This window comes from Uloborus diversus, chromosome 9, assembly GCF_026930045.1.
Source record: "Uloborus diversus isolate 005 chromosome 9, Udiv.v.3.1, whole genome shotgun sequence".
NCBI lineage: Eukaryota > Metazoa > Arthropoda > Arachnida > Araneae > Uloboridae > Uloborus > Uloborus diversus.
Window position 1 is genome coordinate 102893139 of NC_072739.1, and position 15705 is coordinate 102908843.

The 15705-nt window shown below is 33.2% G+C and overlaps 1 protein-coding gene across 1 annotated transcript in view; it reads left to right on the plus strand.

Moving 5' to 3' along the window:
- Nucleotides 1-1564: 1564 nt before the first annotated feature.
- Nucleotides 1565-15705, plus strand: part of LOC129230655 (carboxypeptidase B-like) — a 38100-nt gene continuing 23959 nt past the window's right edge. Inside the window, exons 1-3 of the mRNA XM_054865071.1 lie at nt 1565-1609; nt 3496-3580; nt 7729-7804. Of these exons, the coding sequence (XP_054721046.1) occupies nt 3507-3580; nt 7729-7804 (150 nt within the window). The 5' untranslated portion in view covers nt 1565-1609; nt 3496-3506. The remainder of the gene's footprint in view (nt 1610-3495; nt 3581-7728; nt 7805-15705) is intronic.

Here is a 15705-nt window from a genome sequence, read left to right on the forward strand (position 1 = left end):
AGTTTTAAAAAGTTGCGCTTTATTTAGGACGTTCTTGCACAAAATTTCAAAGATACTATTTGAAGTATCTCAAAATGTGTCATTATTGTTACTAATTGTTCTCCTTACCATACCGACAATACCGACATAAATGCAAATAGTGAGTTCTTGATTAAAAAATAAGAAAGAAAACTACTCTTTTTATGTGTGTAATACTGTTTTCGGAATAAATAATACCATCTTTCTGTAAAAGACATGAGATGTTTCATACCTAATGGATCAAGCACAACCCAAGATGTGACACATTTGAAAAGAACATTTCGAAAATTCTTGAAAATGCAAGCGCGACACTTTTTCTTTCTAACTGCGAAATATTAAGTTATAGAAATGCAGATCTTGCGGCGATATGCTACTCATTCATGGCAATTCAAAAAACGGCACAGCTGAAAATCGATAATTTTTGAGATATGACGTTTTAGAAAGAAGTGAGCGATATCAGCGACAGTATTCGTAAAAAAAAAAAAAAAAAAAAGGAGCTGAATTAGGTTTTAAAGTGTCTTAATTTTAATTGATTTCTGCTCAAATACAAAAATATATTCAAAACAAGATTAGAATATGAAAACAAATTGTTTTTTAGTCTATATTAAAAAGGCATAATTTAAAACTGCAAAATTTTCTTCTGAACTGAGAAATAAATGGCGAACCACTGTTGAATATTGTTTGTACGCCTTAACCCACCAGTTATGCAAACTAACTTTGAACCAGTATGACAAGAGAGATATTTACGTTCTGATTTTAAATTAATAATTATTACGTTTTTTTCGCCTCTCGATTTTTGAGATGTTCCCCTGTTGTCGCCAAGTGGTTGGTAAAGACAAAATTTCTAACTTTTCTCATACCTTCCTTAACCCCTCTTACTTTTCTTTCTTTCTTTTTTTTTTTTTTTAATCTTCGACTAAAATACTGTAAAAGATTATCTTTCACAAAAGGACCTATTTTTCGCCCACGAAATATGCGACCAAAGATAACTACCGACTGACATTTCCAACAAAATGACGTAATAGCATAATGTTGGTGCAAGAGGCTATTGACTTGTTAAACTGATATGTTATTCAAACTGTGTAAGAAAAATATACGAGATCCAAACCGACACTTCTGGTTCCGCCAGTGCTGAGTTCATAAAACCTGGAGGCAATAATGGTCTTGACTTCGGTTTTCTGAGCCAGTCAAGGTCAACCGCATGTTTGACCCCAGATTTTATTCTTGATTTTATCGTCACTTTCCTTAAAAAAAGTACGACGCCCTATTAGTGACATCACAAGTCTGTAAATGGGAGATTAACTTTTAAAAAAGATCTTGAGTTGAAATCGAAAAATAGTTGACTTTCTCCTGGTAAATCTTCAATTTCACGCCAGAACTAATAGGTTTCGTTTTTATAATAGCTTTCCGAAATTGCTACGTGATTTGAGTTTTCATTTAGTTTCTCAAGTGTTCGTGACTTTCGTTCTTTCTTCTTCTTCTTCTTTTTTTTTTTTTTTTTTTTTGTAATTTCTTGTTTGAAACTGAGAGTTCGTGTCATTTGAGCCAAGACCTTCAGAGACGCTGAGTTGATACTGTATCAGAGTGCAAAGTAAGTTAAAGATATACTTGCATAATATAATATTTTATTTAAAAATTTGTAACGATGAATTTCAAAAATATATACAAAATGCAAACGCTATTTACTTCGTTTTAAGATGAGATTTGTAGCTTAAAATGAGGATATAATGTAATAGGATGTAAATTAGTTTAAAACTATTTTTTACGAGTATTAGATATTCCTAATATTTCATTAATATTTACGAACATAACATTGCCCCAATTTGTGACAAAATCACGTTGTTCAATTTTCATATTAATTGCAGACCAGTTGTAGTCTTCGGTGCGAGAAAGGAGAGCTCTAAAAGTTTTTTTTTTTTTTTTTAACTTTCAGCATTTACAGAAAATTTATTAAAAATCCTTTTTTCTTGTCTTTATGGTTTAAAACCACATTTTCTGCTATATTTAAACTGTTGAGAAGTTAGGGGCCATTTATTAATTACGTAAGGATGATTGTGGCAATTGTTGACCCCCCCCTCCCTCCATGTAAGGGTACATTAGATTTTTCAGCCCCCCCCCCCTTCCTCCGCCCGTGCTATTTTTGCGTAAGATTACATTTCGTTTTCCAAAATAATAAATAATGAATCCACGAATCTTGTATGACTGGAATCGTTATTAAATTCACTATTAATAAATTAAACTTTATTACATCAAGAAATATTTACTAAAAAGTTGGAATCTAGACTAAATGTTTTTTCCACTTTTTTTTTTTTTTTTGTATATGATGCAATACTAATTGAAAATAAAAAAAAAGCCATATATTGTGCGATTTTTTTTATTTTAGTTTACACCATTCATTCTTTGTAAAACAAATAAAAAAACAGCTCATTCTAATAATTTTTTTTTTATCTTCCAGACGCAAATGAAATATGATCCCTGCCAAACCACTTGACCGCACGATTTCTAATATAAAACATCGACATGAAAAATTTTACGTAAAAATGGATTTGGACCCCCCCCCCCTATAGTAAGGGTATGTAAAGATTTTTCCAAGCCCCTCTCCCCCTCGGGATCCTTACGTAATTAATGAATGGGCCCTTAGTGAAGCAAGTTTGATCATTGAATTATTCATTGAACGGTTTAATCATAGAAAACAATAAGTTTCCTTTATCAACCAAAAATCTCATAAATAGAGCCTGGAATATATGTATATGTAAAATAATCATGAATATATGCCTGCTAATATGCGCTAAAAATCTTTAAAATATACACTCCAACTTTAAAAACATAGGCACTAATAATTCTTTTAGTGCATATGTTTGGCATTGTTACAATGCCAAGTAATAATGATTGGGCGGTATATTTTTGGATTTTTTTAATAAAGTGAGAAATACATAAAAGATACATTTGTTGAATTCACTAAAATAAATCACAATTTGTTCTTCAAGGTTTGCTCCATTTAGGCAGTGCCTTTTATTATTTGATGTCATTTCTGAAGATTTTTTTTCTTTTCTCTTTGTCTACCAAAAGAAGCAGTATTTCTTTCTATAAAATGGTTCTCTATTACTCAAAACTTTTTTTTTTTTTCCGTTTTTGAGAAGAACAAAAAATCATATTTTAATTCTCTTAAAGTTAAAAAACATCTGAAATCAAGTAAAAAAGGCAGTAAAATGCATTTTGTGTAAAACTTCGCCGTTTTTATGCATATATATGTACTGACGTCAAAAGAAGCAAAAATAAGCAATTGTATGTGCTCTGTACTCCTCTCATAAACATTAAATAATTATGAACATGTAGGATGAAATTTCAGAATGTATACTTACGTTTGGCATATGTTGCAAATATTCAATACTGCGTTCATCAATATTAACCGATATGCTCGTTAAAATAAGATATTTTATCGTACAATAAAAAAAAAATTAAAAACATTTTTTCAAGCAGGTTGAAGAATGTCGTATGCATTGCTGCTCCTAACAACACTAGCAATTGTCTTTCCAACATATGGCCAAGTGAACTTTACTGGGTAAGTTTCGAAAACAATTGGTAAGAACTTACGTATTTAATTTTGTAGGATATTTTTGTGTACAAGGTTTATCTCATTTGAATAATAGTTTAATGCGATTTCCTAGGAAATAGGACATGATTGAAAATCAATTGTTTATCAATTTTTGAATAATTATGCTTGATGTAATATTAACAATGCATAAAATTGCCATATAGATAGCGTTGATATTATTTTGAAACATAATACTATGAACTCTGTCTATCTGAACACTCCCTAATGTGAACACCCAGCTATTCTGAACCCATTTTGATGGTTCCGGCGAAACTCCAAAGACTTAACATAGACTGACATCTCTGTACTCTGAACACCCAGTAATATGAACGCTATTTTTAACCCAGTCCAATTATTACCTCTCTATATACTGAACATGTTCAAAATCGGTACTCGCGAATTCCTATAAATCAAATTGTATAACCTTCTCAATTTTATCACAATTGTTGAAGAACACTAAGAAGATGAAGAGAGGAAGAAGAAAGATTATTTTCGGGGATATTGATGCATTTCATAAAATCATTCAGCTGAGTATTATGAGGCTGAAGTTTCTGCCACTGAACTGCGCATTTCAAGATTCCAAACATTCAAGAACTTTAAGGTACGACTACCTACAAGCAATAATATTCGGTTGAGAATCACATAGAAACCTTTTTGTTTAAACAATGCAAAAATATATTTAAAAAAAAATTTCAGCGGTATTGTACCGATAACTGTACTGCAAAATTTTACAGTTGTTTGTTTCGTAAAACGTATCAAATTAAAAAGGAAAAAAAGAAAGAAGTTTAAGAGGTTACGTCCTACTGAGTTTGATCAGACATTGCACTAGACGCCAATCCAAAACTCAGCACCTCTATCTTAGTAAATGGTATAGTTCACTTGGCAAAGTACTGAACATAGTCCATTAACGCAATAGACTATGTATAAATGCATTAGTCTTCCTCCTATAATGAACATAGAGAGTCCATTGTATTCACAGAATGAATTTCTTTTTTACTCCTTAGTCCAAATTTGCAAATAAACGAAGGATAACTCTCACTGTAAAAAAAATTCTGAAAAGCCACTGGTAATTTACATGTAACGACGCGAAATTTCGAAGGTTTCACCAATTTCCTGTGAACATTAAGTATTTTTGCCAAAAAGTTTTCTGAATCACAGCAAGGTGCACGAATACAGACTTCTCACTGTTATATTTTTAGCTATCACTTTAGAGCGATTACTGCTTTTTCGGATTGACCAAGCTCCCAATAAGAACGGATAAGCTTCTGGATTCAGCAGCTTTGCAAGGATTGTAAGCAAGCGAGATGTTGCTTTTGGAGCTTTCTTGGCAAATCAGGAAGTCGGCAAGATACTGCATAAAACTTAATAAGTTTTCATTGAAGGTTCCAGGAACCTGACTGGCTTTAACCGGAGGAAGATTTAAGAATGATTTAGGCGGGTCCCGACTTTTAGCGGAAAACATTCTTGTTTTCTGCAAAATATGTTACTAGCAGAAATTGGGAACATAAGCTGCCCATTATTTTCCAGGAACGTTTCTGAATTGTTTTTACAGTGCTACTCCGTTTTAAAGTGTGTTGGTTTTTATACCTCTCATATTTAATTTTAATATTCAAGCTTATTTTCATGTAAAATTGACATAAAATCGGTCATTATGTAATCCACAACTCATTGTAGTCCCTCAAGGTAAGAGGTTGATGCTTAAAAAGTATCAATAAAAAATAAGTACTGAGTTTTTTCTTTTTTTTTCGTCTCACTATGATCCTCATTGGTGGCATTCATTGCTTTTGTCTCACTGCCGCTCAAAGAATAATTAATAACCATAATCAAAGGGGGTTTTTTTATGTTTGTTTTGCCGTGAATTCTAAATGACATACTTTTTCAACCTTGAAGTTGTTTCGTGGATTTTCACATTAAACACACAAAACTCAAATAATCACAAAGTGAACTGTAACACTTGAAAAAACTCTATTCACTTGGAGATCGGACATCTCTTGCTGACGCCCACACTCAAACACTACATAAGGCAAACTCCCATGCATATTAATGATGCATAAACACTTCACTTTATGATTAGCATTTGGTGGCGATCGCAGCTTCCTCTTTTTGACTTCATATTACACCATGGGCTTTAACAGAAGTGGTACTCATGGCATTTTTCTTCCTGACAATTTAAATAAATATTTTTAAATACCAATTGAGTTTTTTTTTTTTTTTGGCTCACCCCCCATCATCCTCACTTAAAAAATAATTAATAACAACTGTGTTCTTTTTGAATACTTTTGCCGATACTAACTCCAAAGTGCCACTCTTGTCTCTTTGATGCTCAAAAAATAATTAACTAAAACAGAAAGTTTTTTATTCTTCGCACCCCCCCCTCCCCCTTCAAGTAGCACTCATCTTTGAATTTCTTACCGACACTTAAAAAATTATTAGAAGCAACAACTGCGTTTCTTGACTTACTGCCATTCCCAAGCGATACTTTTGCCCTACTGACACTTTAAAAAAATAATAACAACTGCTGAGTTTTTTTATTTGATTCTTCCCCTCCCACGAGTAACACTCATAGTACTCATTTTTAAATGTCTTAATGGCACTTAAAAAATAACTAGAAACAACAACTTAGTTTCTTGGCTCACTGCCATTCCCAAGTGGCACTCTTGTTCTACTGACCCTTAAAAATTAAATCCTCATACATATATAAAAGCGAATTCACTGATCGAGTAACTCTCCTGACGCCACCAACAACGAAACTCGTGCCATAGCATGATAATTTGATATTTTCTTCGGTAATGTTTGACATGCAGGGAAATGATTTATTTTGACAAGGCTGAAATGGATCCGGTAACTTAACTGTTTTACTGGCAAGACTGTCATTTTAGGAGAATGAAGAAACGAAAAAGTGGTCAGCAATGAACGCTATCTACAGGAGTTTAGGGTTCACCCGCAGGAGTTAGGGTTAAAATTTCAACTATCAAATTATCACCAAACGGGCAATTGCGTCGTTCAAATGTAGCAGCAATTTTCACCCGTCATAATTTGGCGGGTGATTTTCTAGTTAATTAATAAACAACAACAGCTGAGTTTTTTATTCATCACTTTCCCCCGGGGAGAAAAATTAATAGCACTCACTTTTAAGTGTATTATTGACATTTAAAAGATAATTGATAGCAACAATGAAGTTTTTGACTCGTAACCGTCCCCTTCCATCCCAAATGTCACTCATAGTATCTGTCATACCTACACTGCATGCAAATCTTCAAACACTTTTTGGAACAAGAACACTTGTCCCCTTTTTTTAGAACATTCTGAACATGAAGCACACAATTCGGAACAGTTAACGTTTCTGAGAACGGTTCTTTGGTTCAGGACGCTTTTCAACACTTTTGGCAAAGGATTTGAGAGTACTTTTTGAAAACTGACACATGTCCGTCTATGTTAGAGCAATTTATAGTACACTTTTTGTAATATTTTTTGCAGCACTTCTGGAATACTCCATTGATCATAACAGCAGTTTTTGCTGATAGTTTACAGCAATCTAGCGCGGCAGCTGTCGACCGCCACGCGGCGATAGACGGTCTTCGACTAAGGAACGCCATTCCTTTTGACGATGATCGCGGCACCGTTCCGACCACGGTTCATCGCAATAACATTTCTAGAGTTATCATATTAAGAGATTTTAATGACTGGTTATTAGAGAAAGCTTTGATTTCACAAGTGTGCCCAGATGTGTTCTCAATCTATTCTCAAATGTGCCCCCAATTCTGTTCTCAAATCTACTCCCCAGTTTGTATATCCTGAACGGGACACATTCGGAACAAACTCGGAAATTATTTCAGTACCCTGTTCTTTTATCAGAGCTCATTCGGAACAGACTCGGAGCACGTTTCAGAACCCTGTTCTTTTAACAGAGCTCATTCGGACCACATTTTAGTGCACATTCGGAGCACATTTCAGAACCCTGTTACTTTAAATGACAGGTTGGCGAAACTGTCAATTACAAAACATAAACTTTTTGGTTCATCATCTTCTTGACTGATATGTATTGTTGATTGAATCCTTTAGAACTATTCGAAATTTTATAAACATAAAGTAAGATTTTCACGGATATTTTTCAGGCATAAACTTCTCGGATTATTTGCTAGCGATGATGAAGAACTGAAGTTGCTACGGCAGTTAATGGAAAATCCCGAGGTAAGTATTTCTGCAGCACAGCTGCATATTCATCGTTTCAGTAGCACAGCTGTATATTTATCTTTCAGCAGCACAGCCGCGTATTCACACAAAAATAAAAAACAAGAAAGTATACAGCAGCGATCCTTTTTGCACCAACCACCCACTTTTGTCTCTATGTTGTAGTGGAATTTTATTTCCACCCATCGACAAAAGCTGTCGTCGTCTTCAATAAGCTGTATCATCGTCTTGAATAGTTGCGGTGATAGGTTTTATCGTCCAGTTATAAACTTCATTAAAAAAATTCCTTTTTAACCGTTCAAGTCAAGCTTGTTGAGGCTGCAAATTGATGTCATTCAATCTCTTGAAAATGTCTGCCTAATAAAAGGCACCACTCCTTAGTGGTTTTAATATTGACACAAATTGGTCTCATTTTTACTTTCAAAAAATTGCATGATACAGCAGTGTAACGCTTTGAAACTGGTCATTGTTGACAGTCACCAAACGTCTGCACGCAAAAGCAGACTAAGAAAATCTTTACTGTTGGTAAAGCTATCGAAATATTGATTTGTTTATTGATTGAATTACTGTAGATAAACTAGTGATTTCCTTTAAATTAATGCTATGAAAAGCTTTCAAACAATACCTTTTTCCCGCATTTCCGTATTTTTAAAAAGTTAATCACATTTTAGAAAAAAAAAAAGTGCTTGAGTGTTGGACAAAACATTTACCGCCGACCATAAAAAATGAAATGCCTTCATTATGGCTAGCAGGAACCAAGTTTGGTCTAACCACTAGTCTATAATATAGTATAGACTATAAATACGAGTTGGGTCTAGCTTCTCTATGTCTCTCAAAACGATGTAGCAATTACTGCAGCAAAATGATTCAATGATGTACTGCATCCACCTTTTCATTGGTATTGCACAATCTGCAGACTCAGCTCGGGACAATGTACATTCGATGAAGGGAAGAGCGGAGGTGATTTTGCTGGCAACCTCCCCCCCCCCCCCTCCGCGCCTGAATCCTTGGTTTTAACGCAATTTGCCAATCCTAAAACTGTACCTTATAACAAGCCCCCCCCCCCCCAAAGGTAAATTCTGTTTGAACTATTAGTTTGATGTAAATGTTTTAATAAACAATTGCAGCCAGTAGTGTAACTAAAGGTGGCATGGGAACTGATTTCCTTCTAGACCAGCGATTCTCAACCGGTCGCATAGGAACAACCTTCACTTTGCTGCACACCATATAAAAATTTGGGAGATTGCTGATTGGTCAACACGTAGAAACGTCACCCATTTCATTTACAGCTTGTTTTGCATGCTCTTATTATTGCTTCTTTTTAAAAAATATCTTCCAGACATCATTCCAAAAGGAAAGGGGGATTAAAAACGTTCAAACGAAAAATTCGGATTTTCGGAAGAACGAAATTCATTCATATCGGTTGGAAGGGAGAAAAGCATTGCTGACGCATTTGCATCGGCTGGCCAATCAGGAGTCCCAAAACTATTACAAGATCCCTAGCTGAGTAAAGGTTGTGTACATGCGTACCGGTCCGTAAGATAGTATGACCGGTTCGGCTCAGATTTTGTTCGTTCACGCAAAAGAAATTCCATTGCAAAAAAAAAAAAAAAGAAAGAAAGAAAGAAAATTCCATCATAATAATCCTATACTACATCTTCAACGTGAATTTTGTGATTATTTTTTGTAGATTTTTATGATTTTTCAGGAATGCTTATTAAGTGTGTAATGATCCATGAGTAGACAGCTTTTTTTTCTTCTTTTAAGCAAAAACGAAAAAGAAAAAAAAAAAAGAAAGGGGAGGAAAAGAAAAGAAGAAGAAAAAAACCACTGCCGGTCCTGAAGCTTTTTTAAACAGCTCTTGCCGGTCCGCAGGTCAAAAAAGGTTCATAAACGCTGTAATTAGCCATTAATTAGGGTAGTGATTCAGTGTTTCCTTCAGGCATCCCCCTCCCCGGGATAAAAATTTTGATTGCACTTGTTTTATTATGTAAAGATTCAAATTTAAAAAAAAAATGAAATTATAGAAAATTCGGAACTTTATTATTCGAGGCTTAGATCATTTTGTTAATTATCTAAGATCTGAGGGGGGGAGAGGAGGACATCGGCCTCTGTAGGCTTCCATTTTGTCACTGTCGATGGAACGTCCCTCGGTCCCTCGCTGGCAAAAAACTGGGTGCTAAAAGCACATTTTTTTCCCCTAGAAAAATACGTGCAATTAATTAAAGAGAAAGATATGCTTCCCTCCTTTTATTACCCTCGTTCGTTTGTTGTTCGTTATTATTGTTGTTGCGATAAAGATGGGGTGGTTGGAACTATGTTATCTATTATCTATCTTGTTAACTCACACAGTACAATGGTGAGGTTCGTGTTCCTATCGTGTTCGTAATTATGGTACAGTCATAGAAAGAAAAAAAAAACGAAACACTCGATCGTATTCAAAGACTATTGACACTAGAGACACATGTAAGGTGTTATTGTTTCAGGAATAAAAAGTTCTACATAATTATGTTAAAAATTGTTGTTAAGGGGTCGTCTTCATATTAAAACGAGCATCAACTTCAAATTTTTCAATGAGAACCCCCATTTTTTATCACATATTTGTAATCAGCATCTTTTTTTAACTCTGTATACAAAGTTTTGTTTAATTCGATTCAGCCGTTACTTCAGAATCGAGTTTTGAAAAATTCCTCTCGTAATGTTAAAACGTATTTTGATATTTTTACTCATAACACAAAAACTAGATCAGGCACAGCAAATATTGTTTTTTTTAATCAAAATATGAATCGACCCAATAATAAAAACATCATTTACAACACCTAAAATGTAATTTTAGTTTTTTTTATGAATTATTTTAATATTTTTTGCAAAAAATATGATCTGAAACCATATTAAATTTTAACAGAAAAACAATTTAGAAGAGTTTTTATGAGGAAATTCAAAATTTGAGCTCAAAATATTTAGTAGTTCTCACGCTATGCTTAAAAATTCATTTTTTTCCCACTTTATGGGACCGTATACTTTTTTAAAACAGAAATTATGAAAGTTGGTTTCTACGTAAAAAAAAGAAGAAAAAAAGTTCAACAAAATAAGCAAACCAATTATAACGTGGTTTTTCTACATTAGAGTTAGGTCTATGAATTTTTTAAATGCATAAATTTATTCGCTGTCTCTGCAGAAGAACAACACAATATTGCAACCGTCAGTTTTTTGTGGATATCGTTCAAACGTCAATATGTAAATAATGCGAAACACTGCTTCATAATCTAATAAAAGAATATTTTTATAGAACTTTTAAAATTAAAAGCTACACTTAAAATACTTCTGTTTTTTTTTTTTTTTTTTTTTTTTTTTCTGCATTTAGCCATTGCCTTTTATAAAACAATTACTCGGAAAAAAAAATTAACATGCACAACTTTTTCACAGAAACACGCAATAAAACCTCATTGTCTTGCTATTCATGTTGCTATAGACAATGGCTCTTCCCGGTAATAATTTGCTAAAAGGAAAAAGTATTGCCTCGTCTAAATCGGAAAAAACACTCGAAAAATAGCGAACAGTGTGAAGTTTCGCCTTTAACAGTATCCAGATGTGTCAATAGGTAATATTTGCTCTTAGAGAAGTGTAATGGTTTTTAGGAAATATTACTATTATTATTATTATTATTATTATTAATTTTGTAAAGTGTTTGAATAATTTTCAGTGTGTTAAGACCTAGGAGAGGAAATGTCAGTCGCAGTAGTGGTCCGCTTGCTTTGAGCCATATTCTGCACAAAAGTAGTAGTTGTGGCTAATTACGAACTTTTTTTTTTTTTTTTCGACTTCGTCAAAAATTTAACAAAACATTTATTTCGGTGTTGGATTAAGTTGAATTTTTGTCTATTCTTAATAATAATTTAAATACTATTTTTCTATTTACTTTCTCGATCATTGTCCGTGCATTTCACATTAAAATCATTCTCGCAAGACAAAGATAAAATTTCAAATTATTTTCTTTTTTGAATAACATGGAAAACTATCGACAAAGAAACAAAGTTAAAATATACTATTGTTATCAACTACTATATGCTTATCTTATTATAAATGCATGTTTTTCAGAATCCAATATCTGAATATTCGGTTCCAACTTGATGACACTGGAGCTAATTCAACTTTCTGATCTTACTCTATAAGCAAACAACGAGCTACATGAACCAGCTTCGCGGACTGAATGCGGCCCGCGACTTCACCGCGAAATAATTGCGATTTGGGTATTCCATTCGATGGCTGCTGTCCTTTTCATAAAACACACAGCCCTAAACTAGGTACGCCCAGCCAATGAAACAGGTATCATGTCATTGAAGTTGAGAGTGCCTAAAAACTGGTGGATGAAGAAACTTTATCTCACCAGTGATATTCCGTAAACATACAGCACATAAATTTACTTTACCTACCAGTTTATTCGCACTCTCAGCTTCAATGAGGTGATTTCTGCATCCTGCACGCTCAGTTCCGAATCCAGTCTGCCAAATCCACAGCACGGACGAAATTTTATCATCTGAATAGAATATCCTGCGCGTCGGGTTTGCTGCGTGTAGTATTGCTCTAGGTGCGCCAGCCTAATGCACGATACTATAAATGTTCGTTTGCAAATATCTAGTGCGCAAAACAAAATCAAATAATGTTAAGCTTTGTTTGCAAGTGCGAAGTTACGAAATCGTAGAAATGACAAGACGTCTGATTTCGGTTCATCTTGGTTTAAGCTAAAATAACTTTTGTCTTTATTAATTACAGGTTGGACCATCTCGAATCTCGTTGCTAGAAACAACATTGGGAAATTACTTTTCTAAATTGATTTTAAGAGCCATTACATGTTTAACTAAAACCGCCGATTGTGTTATGTTTTTTTTTTTTTTTTTTTTTTTTTTTTTTTAAATAATACCACGCATTATGATATTTCGGATCAAATTTGGATTTGAAGCAAATTCTCTTTTTTTGATTACAAAAAAGCTGCTAGAACAATTACTGTGTTTGTCCACTGTGTTAATTCGAATAACCAAATTTTTCCAAAATAAAGTTCGAGTATGAACGGTTTGCTCATTAACGGGTATCTATATTCTCCTGTTTCTGTTTTGTTTTTAGGATTGATACTTCGTTCATTTTATGTATTTAGAGCAAATTTTCACGGAATAAATAAACCTTGCTTCGCTCGAGTCTTCAATCTATTTAATGCTGCGTTGTGCGGTGTATTTTTTATATTTTTGTGTTCGATGGCCCAAACTTCTGCCGATGTTCTGCAAAATTAAAAACGCACAATTTCATTTTACATCAAAAGACTTTCTATTCATTCCAAAAGAAACTTGTAACATAGGTGCAATACATTTATCAAACGTATTCATATCATGATTCTATGTATAAGGTTGGATATTTACATTTCTATGAGGCTAATTTGCTGAATGATTATATAAGCAATCCAATAGGTTCGAATTAGAAAAGGCAAAGAGTTCCATTACTTTTCATTCGCCATTATTCGATTTATTAAACAACGATCTATACGATGGACCAGCCAAATCCCATCCGTCTTTCTTAGGTTAATCCAGATAGACAAAAATCAGTAAATATTTTAACTTTAAAAAAAAAAGAAGTTTTCGGCCGTAAATCGCTTTTTGGCGCAACATTATCGGCGAAAAAAGTATCGAATTACGGAAAAAAAAAAGAGAACTTCCTATTTGAAAATCAAGAGTTGGTGCTCATTTTGCTTTGTATATGGTCCCTTTTCAAAGTTTTACCTACGTAGTTTTAAAGAAGACTTTAAACCAAGTCGGATAACACCTTTTTTTTCCTTTCTAGCATGTATAATGACCGAATAATTAAAAGTGTTTCGTTTTTTTTTTCTATGACTGTACCTCTCGTAGGAGATCAAAAGTTTCCTGGATTAGGAATCGTTGTATGGAGGGGGGGGGGGGGGGAAGGATAGTGGGTTGTGAGTTATCGTTGGCGGGCTGTAATGGAAATACCTATAATGCCTATGTTATGTTCGTTTCTCTTGTATATGACAAATGACATGGTGTCATCAACAAGCAACGAACAAATTTCGGCATCTTTTGCTACACCCCCCCCCCCCCCTCCTTTTATGTCATCTCACAGTTTTCAGGCCGACTAGATTTTAAACCAATTAGAAAATATTTGAAAATCTACGCAGATTTATTTCAAAATCATTCTGGAACTTGAAACCCTCTACTGCGTGAACTTGTTTAAGTCTCCCTACAGAAGTTTTTACTCGCGCTTAGCGATCATCTTTGAAATCAGAGTCAAAAACAAATTATTTTGAGGGAAGTTTTTGTTTTTTAATACTTCTTTTTAATTTTTTTAGTTTAAAAATTTATTTACAATGATCACTCGCGATAATATTGTACTGCTCGCTTTAAAAATTGTATAAAAGAATGAACTTCAATATTTTATTGACAAGGGTGTCCAGAAATCATTCTCCAAGTTTTCTTAGCTCGACACTTTTATCAAAACTAATTTCAATGAAGTTGTTTAAAAAACAATAAATTTCCATTCATAACATGTTTTTTTTAACAAAAATACCTATCTACTTAATAATAAGTAGTCCTTACATACGCCTCTCTGTACGATGCAATCGAAATTCTAAATTGAATAATGTAAGTTCCCATTTCATTACCCTCAAAACATTTTCTTAAATTTTAGGTAAAAGAAATAACTCCTTGAACTCTTTCTCGTGTGTGCTTATTTGAAAATTACTAACTTATGTTCAAATTTAGTATTGCCCATTTTTTCAATTCGAAAAATAAAAATATTTCAATTTTTAAAAATGCTTAATGTTTTTTTTAACTTCAGTTTTATTCATTTATTTAATTAGTTTTTTTTTTTTTTTTTGCACATATTACCAAACCGCCTTTTGCATATGTGCATATATAATCACTAATTTGGTCCCTTTTGACGTTTAATGCATATAAATGCAAAAAAACGCAATTTTTTTAAAATGCATATTGCTGCGTTTTTCACGAGATTTTTCTTCATTTCTTACTTTAGCACATAGTTTTTAGTGCTTAGTGAATATTTTAAGTATTTTTAGTGCGTATATATGCATACATTTTTTTTCATGATTTTTAGTGCACATATTCCGGGCTCTAATCATTTTCCTTGTCTTTTTTTAATGTGAAACTTAGTAAGAGTTATTGTTCATCATTATTTGCAATTTTTATTTTGTTGCATGTTATTTTCAATTAAGACAATTTAATGAAACAAAATTTGACTTCAGAAGGAGTAATTTAACGAATATTTATTTGTTTCTGTAAATGTGCTTAGTTTTAAATAATTTTTATTACACGATATCGTTGAGTGTTTTATAAATTTAAAAGTTTCTTATGCATTTGCAGTGTGACGGAGGACCGTCAATATGAAACTTGACAATATTTTTCTCGCTTGGAGTGATTTTGTGTACATTTTAATGGTTAAAAATGTTTTCAATATATATATATATATATATATATATATATATATATGGTGATTTTTTTTAAGGTTCCACTTTCAAAACGCTGTAAAAATAAAACCACTGGTCAGAATGACCTCAAATTTGAACGGAATATTATCGAAGAAGGGGGAAAACGTATAGCAGAAGAAAAATAAATAGTTGGAATTTTTAGCAATAGATGCCGCTGTAAGTTACAGGGGTGATTGTGTTCCGGTATTTTACCGAATTTCCGGTACTTTCGGACGTATTTCCGGTATTTTTATGTCCGAAAATACCGGAATTATGTTTTTTCTTTTTTTTTTGTTATGCTTTTATCTCCCTACCTCCACATTTTTTAAAAATTATATAATGCTCATCAAATATACCTGCAAGAGCCTTAAGATGGACACCTATCCCCTAAGATGGACAAATGTCAAGATAATTT